The sequence below is a fragment of the Panthera uncia genome, assembly GCF_023721935.1.
Source record: "Panthera uncia isolate 11264 chromosome C1 unlocalized genomic scaffold, Puncia_PCG_1.0 HiC_scaffold_3, whole genome shotgun sequence".
NCBI classification, from domain to species: domain Eukaryota; kingdom Metazoa; phylum Chordata; class Mammalia; order Carnivora; family Felidae; genus Panthera; species Panthera uncia.
The window spans coordinates 44262827-44274553 of NW_026057584.1; the positions used below are offsets into that span (position 1 = coordinate 44262827).

An 11727-nucleotide genomic window follows, 5' to 3' on the forward strand; every position below is an offset into this window, starting at 1 on the left:
AGTAATAAAGTGTAATAAAAAATAAGCAGAGAAAACAATCTCAAGGCAATAGTGGTGAGAGTTAAGTGGTGTGTTGTTAGTATTACTGGAAACAGTAAAGGTTTAGAATATTAAAAAATTTTTAAGTTTAGGTTGAGATCAACCAACAAATCTAGACCAAGGTAACAGTTAATTCTTAATTATTGATGCTTATGATAGGAAGTAATTGACAATATCAAATCAGTTTTTATTTGGCTTTGCAGTACAAATTTATTTTTTCTTTCACTACTTACCTTTCTTTGTTTTGTTTATGGTAATGACATTTGAGGTAGAACTAGTACAGTACTAGATTATCTGTGGACACTCAGGCAAATCATTTAATTATTTGTCTGCAAAATTGGGTTGGATTAGACCACCTCAAAGATTCTTTTTATTAACTATGAATCCACCAACACTGGTTTGCCATAGTCAATCTAGAACGCTCCAATTCCAAGAATAAGTCTAATTCATTTAAATACCTTAATATTATTGGTATTTTAATTTGCCCGGCAACTTTGGTTTTTAAGTTAGTGGGTCAAAATTTGGGGGCCCAATAAATAGGTCATATTTACATTTTTACTTAAGAAATGCAGGCTGCTGGTGAGATAGTTGGCAATTTCTAGGCAGAAAATGTGCATAAGATCACAGAGAATCAAATAGCCAGTGAAAATAACAACAAAAACCTGTCCATCTGAATTAGGGCCTAACATTTTTCAGGTTAAACTAAACGTCGTAGGCACTGCCGGACCACGCGTGGCTACCCTCAAAGCAAAAGGGCCAAGCAAGAGAGGCCTGCAAGCCTCGCCTCTGCATGGCTTTGGCGTCACTTCTGCGCTCCAGCTATGGGTGGGATCTTAAACTAAGCCCTTGGGTCTCAAGAGCACTTTAAGAATTCACTCCCTGAGGGTCGTCCCTCTCCCCGGCCAAACCGCAAGCTAGTGAGAAAAATGGGCAATTTGGGGTGGGCTTTTCTTTCTCTCTAGATCTCCTCCCCTTGCTCGTAATGCCTAGCGCCAGCTGACCAAAATGCATCAGCCGTTACCTCCATCCTGGGAGCCAGGGCTTGGCCGTCGCTGCCACCCGCTCCCGCCATTTTGTCCGGTGGGGCCACGGCAGCCGCAAGGGCTTGTGGGGGATGGGGAAGGAAGCCCGGCAGTGCGTTGGGGCGGGGCTTCCGCAGACTCCTAAGATGCCCAGAGAAGGGGCCTCTTCTGGACCAACCGCGATCCCACCCACCAGACTCGCTGAGAAAGCGTTGCAGCCCAAAGGTGATGTAGCATTCCTTACAGCGGCGCCAGGAAATGTTTTGTAGTTTTCATTTTACCCCTTATGTTTTTGTTGTCCCTAATGACTCTTGAGGGCCATTTCTCATGGCAGGATGTGTAATAGTGGTAGGATTAGAGTCTCAATAGTACTTACAATCTTAAATTTGTTGTGAAGATTAAATGAGATCATACAAGGTAAGTGCGTAGTGTATCTAGCAAATAGGTAATAAATACCTGCCGTCATTACTACTAGTCTCATCGGGCATGACCCATAAGTGCAAAGAAAAAGCTTTGTTTTAGAGGCCATTGTAGGACCTTTTGCAACAACTGACTGTTATCAGCTACAAAATGAGTACTAAATTTTGCTTACATACATTTGCTGGTACAAATGTATGATGCAAATTTCATCTTTTATGTCTCTGTAGGCTTCTCTTTCTTCAATTTACCCAGTGTTTTCAAAAAGGATTACTGGGGCGCCTGGGTGGCTCAGTCGGTTAAGCGTCCGACTTCAGCTCAGGTCACGATCTCGCGATCCGTGAGTTTGAGCCCCGCGTCGGGCTCTGGGTTGATGGCTCTGGAGCCTGGAGCCTGCTTCCGATTCTGTCTCCCTCTCTCTTTGCCCCTCCCCCGTTCATGCTCTGCCTCTCTCTGTCTCAAAAATAAATAAAATAAATAAAACGTTAAAAACAAAAAAAAATTTAAAAAGGATTACTACCGGGGCGCCTGGGTGGCTTAGTCGGTTGAGCGTCGACTTCAGCTCAGGTCATGATCTCACAGTCCGTGAGTTCGAGCCCTGCGTCAGGCTCTGTGCTAACAGCTCAGAGCCTGGAGCCTGTTTCAGATTCTGTGTCTCCCTCTCTCTCTGAACCTCCCCCCGTTCATGCTCTCTGTCTCAAAGATCAATAAAGGTTAAAAAATTTAAAAAAATTAAAAAAAAAAAGATTACTACCAGAAATGTCTCCTAGAGAGGGGCCCCAAACTTTGAAAGGAGGTAATGGAAAAAATACATACTATTTAGGTTATTGGTAAGAGGACTGTGCTGGCAGGAAAAAAGGACCGTCTACAGGTAGATTTCTAGGGTATCACAATTTGTACCTCTTAACACAAGGGTCTTAAGAATTTAAAACTTCTTGGGGCGCCTGGGTGGCTCAGTCGGTTGAGCAGCCGACTTCGGCTCAGGTCATGATCTCGTGGTCTGTGAGTTCGAGCCCGGCGTCCGGCTCTGTGCTGACAGCTCAGAGCCTGGAGCCTGTTTTGGATTCTGTGTCTCCTTCTCTCTGACCCTCCCCTGTTCATGCTCTGTCTCTTCCTGTCTCAAAAATAAATAAAAGGTTAAAATATATATATAGAATAAAACATGAGGCAAGGTCTTTGTGATCTTTGCTTAGAAAAATAATTTAAAAAAAAAATTTAAAACTTTTTGGGGCGCCTGGGTGGCTCCATTGGTTAAGCGTCTGACTTCAGCTCAGGTCATGATCTTACGGTTTGTGAGTTGGAGCCCCGCACCTGGCTCTGTGCTGACCGCTCAGAGCCTGGAGCCTGCTTTGTGTCTCCTCTCTCTCTCAAAAAAAAAAAAAAAAAAATTAAAAAAAAGTTTTTTAGGGGCACCTGGGTGGCTCAATCGGTTGAGCGTCCGACTTTGGCTCAGGTCATTATCTCATGGTCTGTGAGTTCGAGGCCCACGTCGGGCTCTGTGCCGACAGCTGGGAGCCTGGAGCCTGTTTCGGATTCTGTGTCTCCCTCTCTCGCTGACCCACCCCATTCATGCTCTGTCTCTGTCTAAAAAAAATACATAAACGTTAAAAAAATTTTTTTAAAAATTAAAAAAAAAATTTAAACTTGAGATGATATGGAATACGGAGATAATGTATCCAGTATAGGACATTTTACTTTATAAAATGAACTTTTTGCAAATTAAGTGTTTTGGTGCACTGGGGGATCTAGTTTTTGAAAGGACACAAACACAATAACGTTAACCTAAATTTTGTTAAATCTCTGGATCTTCCCATGTTCTCTGACAAATGTTGACCCCCAAACCCAATAATTTCCATTTAAGAGACAGCAATTTCTAAACTGTTACCCCAAAATAGAGGTAAATGGCAGGATTTTGAAAGCTAAACTTCTTTTCCTCTAAACTTCATTTTCTCACTTTCTCCCACTCCCTGTCTCCCCATCATACTTTAAACAACACTGATAACTTCTGTCAGATATGCCAGCTCAGTCTGTGTCATTTCTCTCTGCATGGGACCGACCCAGTGTAAAAGTCCACTCAGGCTGCCATAACAAAATACCACAGACTGGTGGCTTAAAAGCACAACATTTATTTTCTCACAGTTCTAGAGGCTAGAAGTCCAAGATCAAGGTGTCAGCATGGTTTGTGGTGAGATCTCTATTACTGGATCATGAAGGGCCACCTTCTCACTGTATCTTCACATGGGGGTTGGTAGGAGAAAAGGAGAGGGTGAGCAAAAGCTCTGGTGTCTCTTCTTATAAGGGCACTAATCCTACCATGAGGGCCCTTACTCTTATGACTTCATCTAAACCTAATTACCTCCTAAAAGACCCTATTTCCAAATACCATCACACTAGGGGTTAGGACTTCAACATACAAATTTTAGGGACATGATTTAGTCCACAGCCCTTAGTAAATCAACCACCCAAGAATACTAGGTATTTGGAGTTCGGGGTTTACAACCAATAATTATTATGACAGCTGGTTCTTCAGAATAAAATGAACAGTCAATGTTAGTTTATTTAAGTTTTCCAGTTTTTGAATCCTTTTTCAATATGCAAGTCAGTAAATCCTCACTTATAAAATAACCATTTAATACATGATAATACAAAGATGGTTTAAAACTGACTCGTTTTATTATCAATTTTAATAGGAACAAATTTCTTAAACATATTTAATTAGGTAGCTTCTGGAATATGGATTAAATGATGAAAAAATGGGCGACCATGAACACACCCTTTAATTTCATTTCCAAATTCGTGCTTCATTCTGTACATAATGTCTTGGATGTCCTCTTTTGACAAGTACATCGGCAACTGTCTAGAAAGACGCACTGCTTCTCCCTGTGAAGAGAAAGCCATACATTTTACCATGATACACCCTGAAGCAGAAAACCTGTTATTTCTGGCAAGAGAGAAGGCAGAAAATTGATTATATTCTTTTTATTACTCATTTACATATGAAGCACAAATTATGTTAGTCATTATTGTAGGTTCTACACATAGAGAAGAATAAGACAAACAACATCCTTGTTCTTGTGAAATTTATATTCTATTCTAGTGCAGAGAAACAAAACATAAAAAGACAAAATTTCAGTAAGTAATAGTGTGCAAAATTAAACTGGGCAACAAGATAGAGAGTGATTGTGTGGTTAGGGAAAGCTTCTTCAAGGTGACATTTAAGTTTCAATTTAAATAAGAAATAATGCAAAGATCATGGGGTAAGAAAAGCATTTCAGGCAGAAGTAACAGAAAGAACTGAATGGTCACTGTGGGTGTAGCATAGTTACTAAGTAGAAAAGGGAAACAAGAAAGGGAGTTAAGTAGGGGCCAGATCACCCTTTAGGACAGGATGAATGCACAGGGAAATAACCAGGGGGTTTTAAAGCAAGAGCCTAATATTTGCTTCACATTTTAAAACAATCAGTTTTGCTGTTCTGTGAAGTATGGTTTGAGGCAGGTCAAGAAGAGAAGCAGTCTTGCAGGCAATTACTACAGTCCTGGTGAGTCTTTGACAAGGGTGATAGCAGTGGAGATGGAAGGAGGTTTAAAGACTCCTGACACGAGCAGGAGGTAGAGTCAAGACTTGCTGGTGGACTAGTTATGATGGATATAGACCCAAGGATAATGTTTGCATTTTCAGTATGGTGATGCTGTTTTCTGAGATAGGAAAAACTGAACGTTTAGGGGTAAATAGTATTAGCAAAGCTAGCTTCTTTTAAGATTTATTTTAAAAAAATTCTTGTACTTCAAAGAACTTGAGCCTAAGGGTACCTGGGTAGCTCAGCTGATTAAGCGTCCAACTTCAGCTCAGGTCATGATCTCAAGGCTCATGGGTTTGAGCCCTGAGTCTGGCTGGCAGTTTGGAGCGTGGAGCCTGCTTTGGATTCTGTGTCTCCCTCTTCTCTCTGCCCCTCCTCATCTCACACTCTTTCTCTCTCTCTCAAAAATAAACATTAAATTTTTTTTTTCAAAGAAGGTGAGCCTAATATTATTCTCTGCAACCACACACCCTCTTCCCTTTATCTTTCCAACCATCCTATTCCTTTCTAACTAAACCTATTCTTTTCTTTAATTTGACCTGTAATCTCCTCAATCCCTCCTTAATTTTCTGCCTCACCAGCACCTTTCTTATCTTTCCCTACTTAAGGTCCTGAATAGTTAGTGAGACATTAAGGATATTATCTCCAGCTTCCTGCATTCATTTTTGATTCCTACTAGAACCTAATTCATCTTTAGGTTCCTCTAGGAACCATATTTATTCCTCTAGGACATAACACAGTTTCTTGTATATACACTATGGGTTCAAATTTGCTCACTCACCTCCTTGTTCTACATATTCATCTTGCTAATTGCTACAGCTGGATAAATTGTACCAAGCACTGTTAGAAAATTTCCAAACTGTCCTGGCTGGATCCAATACCAGTGTTAACTCTTATGAGTCCTCAATGCCATTTGGACATCTTATTCTTCTCTAATCAACCTTCTCTTACAGTACCTACAACTCTTATTTTCAGATATTCTCTACTACAATCAAATCCCCAATGCCTCCCCAGCCTCTTCACTCTCAGCAGATAACTTTTCCTACTCCTTTCCCACATGGATCACATACATCACTTCTCTCAAGTTTACCTCAAAATATTTTTACTTTTATTTTCCCTCTCTTCTGCTCTTAAGAGAACAGTTTCTCCTTTCTAAAGCTTATATCTTTTATCCCATCTTCCTTCCTGCCTCTTTTGGAACATCCGCTCTCTAATCTTTTATGTCAGTCTTTCCCATCAACAACACAGAAACACAGACAAGCTAATCTCTCTTTTTTTAACACCATGTGACTTGCAGCCTACACTTTTTAACCACTGCTCCACTGTTCGGCCATTGGCAAGTCTTCTCCTGACTATTTTTCTATTATTACTGCTATCTAGCAGCCATACCCGATGGTCTTCTAGCAACTATTACCCTATAGAGAATATGATACTAATTACTCATTTTTAAATTTCTTTCGTTCCTTAACTTTTATATGTACCTCTGTTTGGTTTTTCTTTTATTCTCCTATCTTTTATTTCTGATTCATCTTATTCAGCTTGACCTTAAATGTTAATATGCCTGTAGATCTTATGGAAGTTCTTTTTTTCCCAGGCTCTCTTCCTTAACAATCAATCCACAATTGCCTCAATGTAATGAGAAGTATAATATTAGTAAAAATATTTATATCTAAATATCCAACCATTTTTGTTATTTTTGAAATCGTATTTCTTTCCACATGGTTCTTCAATACCCAAAACATGCCCCTCAACTCCTTCAACCTTCGTTTAAGTTTATACTACCTCTTTCGTAAGAAAAGATTCCTTTGAAGCCATTAGAAACTATCCGTGTTAAATTGCTCCCACAATAGGCTAGGAAGTTCCACAAGGCAAAGCTCTTGAAGGACTCACTGAATACTATTGAATACAATCTTCAGAAAGGGTAAAAAGTGGACTTTCCAAAAGTCTGACCCTCAGAATGCAATGGGCACACACCATGGTAAAAGTCTAACCAAAAATGGCCCATTTTTTTTTAAAAGGGAGAAAACAGATTTTATTTACATTCAGGTTTGTTTTTAAAATACCAAACTTAAGGGATAGAACTTCAAACACAGACAATCACTATTGTTTTCCCACTACTATCATATACTTGAACATTTAAAACCTTATAAGCTTCTTCCATCCTCTATTACTTTAGAATTCATTTTTTAACCCACTGTTTTATTTCTTATTTGTGGTAAATATTCCTAAAAAACTAAAATTTCCATTTATTCAATAATCTACATCTTTCACTTACTCTCCCTTTTTGCTTTTGAAGAGATCAGGGCTTAAAATCCTTTATAGACAGGTATTTGGTGTAAAAGTGGAGAAATTTTGAATCTTTTCTTAAAAATCAGAAAAACTACTCCAAACAAAAAACAAAAACAAACAAACAAAAAACCTCAGAAAAACCATCACTATAAAGGGTGTCATTCATAGGGCTCTTCCTCAATATGTACTCAGGAAATAATGTTATGGTAAGGATCCATGATAGAGTTTACTACAACCAGTTTATGATGTCAAACTTTTAATGAAGTTTTCTTTTTTTGGTAGTATTTCTTCTTGCAAACATATAATAAACCTAATAGAAACTTTACTATTTTGAATGTTTACTATTTTATTGATAAACAGTTAAGTATCTTAAAACCTAAACAACCTACATAATCTAATAATGCATACCTCCAAATAACTTATCACTTTACGAGGTCTACATTCATAAACTTCCTTTGCATTTTTGTTTAATATGGCATTAAGAATTTCTTTTAAGTCCATCACTCCATAGAATGGGAGACAATTAGCCATTTCTTCTATTTCCAAGTAGTCTTCAGCAATGGAAACACCTAAAAGAAAAATAAATAAAACCACATGTAGATATAGTTAGTTTTGTTTGAATTATATTCCAGAAAATGCCTATTAAAAACAAAATCACTGTGAAAACATTTAGTGAACCTTCCTTAGAATTTAATATAGTCAGGACAAAGTTTTGTTCCTTAGTTGGAGAACAAATGATAATTTCCCATAGGATTTCACATTAAGTCATAAGTGCTCATAGACACCACATGTGCTTTGTATCTCTGTTATTGCACTTCTGTTCTCTCCATTTGTGTAGAACACTTCCTACTTTGGAGAGAAAATGGAGTCCCATGATATTTATTAAAATAAAATTGATTTAAGTGTTTTAACAACTGTTGCTGTTCAAATTCTATTCTATTAGGTTAATATCTAGCTTAAAGGCCTGAATTATCTCTGTGACTATTTTAACTTAATTATAAAAATATTCATAGTAATTTATTTTTTCCAACTTTATTGAGATATAATTGATAAACACTATACAAATTTATGGTTTACAAAGTATTGACTTGATACACTTATATATTACAAATGATTACCACTATACTAACTTATTAATATATCACTAACGTGAGAAAATGAAATACTAATGTTTTAAATGTTTTAAAATATTTTAGTGAAACAATATTTAAAGCTGACATTATTTATTAAACTACTTTAATTTAGTGATTAAAATAAAACTAAAAACTAGATTGGATATATAATGGGGTAAAATACCCATAACAATATAAATTCCAAAGGATCAAATTTGGCTTTAGAATGCATTTTAAAATGCTGCAAAATAGCAGAGATTGTCTTCTTTGGCTCTGTGTAACACTGTTAATATTGAATTTCATACCATGGTTAGCTAGAAGTAAAGAAAATGAGACAGTCCAATGTTGGATAAGTGGTAGCTATCAATAGATGAAAAAAAAAAGGAGTGATATAGCTTGAAGAGTTTCAGATCCTGAGATGTCAGTGATCCTATACCCAATCTGTTTCCAGTTACAGATCAGTTCCTTGACCTGGATAAGATGCAGTGGTGGTATAATAGAGGAGGCATCCTATGTTCCTCCTTGGAAACAACTATAGAGTAACAGAAGAATATCTATAATTAAACATTAAGGGATAAAACACAAGAGTTGAATGAAGGGAAATAAAAGGGGAATTTAAATGGGACTTGATACAGGGTTTAGGTAGGCAAAGAGGAAGAAGCAGAATATTCTAGTTCACATATTTTTACACATATATACAGATAAGTAAATTACAAAAACATCAGCTAAGAGACTTCACTATGCTGGTTCTGTACTTTTTATGCTATGATTAGACTGAAAAGTCTAATACTTACTACATTTGCCCTGGAAAATAATACACATTTCACACAATTACTTGTGGATGTGAATAAAGTATTTGGCAACAGATGAGGAAATTAAGCAATATTTTAATTTCTAGATTTGAAACATTCAGATATAGGAAACTTAGCCCATCTTGGGACTCAAACCCACGAGTTGTGAGATCATAACCTGAGCTGAAATCAAGAGTCAGATGGATGCTTAACCAACTGAGCCACCCAGGTGCCCCGACAAGTTTCCACCTCCTAAAATATGGAATTCTTGTTGATGTAAAACAAAACGCTATTCCCATTAACAAGCAAAATTCTTAGGATCACATTCAGAACCTTCCCTCAAAGCCAAATGTATTATTCTTCCTCTTTTTTAAATGTCTTTATTCAACGATGTTTTCTGACAACTGGCAAACTGTTTATCCAAAGTTAGTCTAAGACAACAAACTCTAAAAAAAAAGTGGTCTTTAGGAAAACATGACATAAAAATTAATGAAGGGAAAAAAAGGGCTTAAAAAAGAAAAGAACATGAGAGTTTTTAATCTGATGTGTTTGTTATTGGTAAGATAAATAATGCTGATGACAATCTAAGTAAAGTTAATTCTAATCAAATCAAGTCAGTTTGCAGATAAGTCTTATTCATTTTTATCTCTGGTGCCATGCAAGGTACCTGGTATTCCAAAGGCCTTAAAAAACACTTCCACAAAGCTAAGAGCTGAAAGCATCTGTCAGATAGAAACTTACTGGGTAACTCAAAAATAAAAAAATAAAAAGTTAGCTATCCTAACTTAAAAAAAAATTGCTGTGAACCTGCGGAATTCTGTGGTTCAAGTTGTGCAGATTGCTGTGTTAATCCTCAAATCAGTTTTATAGGTGTGCAAGATGGCTTGGTGTTTGGTGTTGATTTGGCTGCATTCAGGGATGAGAAATGCAAAAAAAAAAAAAAAAAAAAAAAAATGGCACCTGCCAGCAATACCACATTGTTAATCAGAAAAATAGATTAAGAAAAAAATATTTAACTACATATATACATACACACACCCCTAGCTTCACACTTCAAATAAATTAAAAAGATGTTAGGGGTCCCAAGGAAGAAAGATTTCTATGACTAAAAGAAATGAGGACAAGTCCTTTCAGAAAGGGGTACTGGAAGATGGGAAGAAAAGAGAATATTCAAACACCTACCACTGTCAAATACTATGCGTATTGATTTCTGTAAGTACCTAGTTAAGTGCTAACTACTTTATAAAGTAAATATCTCCACTTTATTTATTTATTTTTTTAACATTTTTATTCATTCTTGAGACAGAGAGAGACAGAGCATGAACGGGGGAGGGGCAGAGAGAGAGGGAGACACAGAATCGGAAGCAGGCTCCAGGCTCTGAGCCATCAGCCCAGGGACTGACGCGGGGCTTGAACTCGCAGACCGCGAGATCGTGACCTGAGCTGAAGTCGGATGCTTAACCGACTGAGCCACCCAGGCGCCCCAATATCTCCACTTTAAAAGAAGCAATATAATAAATTAGTTAAAAGGTAGCCTATAAAGATGCTTGGGTTTAAATCCTTGTTCTACCACTAACCGTGTATCCTTAAGCAAACTTCGTTGTGCCTTGATTTTTCCATCTATAAAATGGAGACAGCAATAGAACATACTTCATAGGGCTATTAGGAAGATTAAATTAATACATTTATATTTAGAATCGTGCCCTGTACATTATAATTATTCAATAATTATTAGTTGTTATAATGAGAAAATATTGAGGCCAAATGACTTTCCCAAGAAAACCCTTTAAATGGCAGAGTTGAGATTTGGACTAGCTTTTCACTCCAAATCTAAATATCCAGACTGAGGTAGAAGGTAAGAAATTTCACGGTAGGTGTTCCTAAAACTGCAAAAGTCAATGAAGTTAAAGTTTGTTGCACCAAAACATTTTCTGTATATATCTAATTTCATAGTTTTGTACATTGTTTTTACTTATTTTCTTTTTATGTCTCAGTAAAACATTCCTGTAAAAATTTTCAACACTGTTTTGGTTGAACTTTATTTTTCTACACCTTGGTCATGACAGCTTTAGGGACAAACAGGAGAGGGGACAGTGGGATGACTCTACGCAGCACCTCTGATACCAGATGAAGGGAAAGTAGTAGGACAAGACCAACATAGGAAGTTAGGGCAGAAAAGAGTTAAATATGGAAGCTATGAAAGAAGAGAGAAAGGGCCAACCAGGAAAACTGAAGTCTCCTAGCCAGAAGGATTTACTTTTCTCTCCACCCAGTGAATTGCCATACAAAGTAAATAGTTTTATCACAGTCTTTTTAGCAAAGCAATGGAATCAAATCACTCACTCTCCAAATAGTAAGATTGCTGATGTTACAAACCCAACTGGCAAAACAAGTAAAAATCCTTTTAAAAAGGTAAGAGAGGTCCACTTTTGTTAGACCTTTCCAATATACTATGTATATCTTTCCCATCTAAAGGAGT

General features: G+C 37.2%; 1 protein-coding gene across 6 annotated transcripts in view; it reads right to left on the minus strand.

Moving 5' to 3' along the window:
• Positions 1–4129: 4129 nt before the first annotated feature.
• PMS1 (PMS1 homolog 1, mismatch repair system component) overlaps positions 4130–11727 on the minus strand; it is a 102527-nt gene continuing 94929 nt past the window's right edge. For all 6 annotated transcript variants that reach the window (XM_049615342.1, XM_049615345.1, XM_049615343.1 and 3 more), the window contains 2 exons: positions 7754–7914; positions 4130–4358 (listed from right to left, as the gene is read on the minus strand). In XM_049615342.1, the coding sequence (XP_049471299.1) occupies positions 4194–4358; positions 7754–7914 (326 nt within the window). In that variant the 3' untranslated portion in view covers positions 4130–4193. The remainder of the gene's footprint in view (positions 4359–7753; positions 7915–11727) is intronic.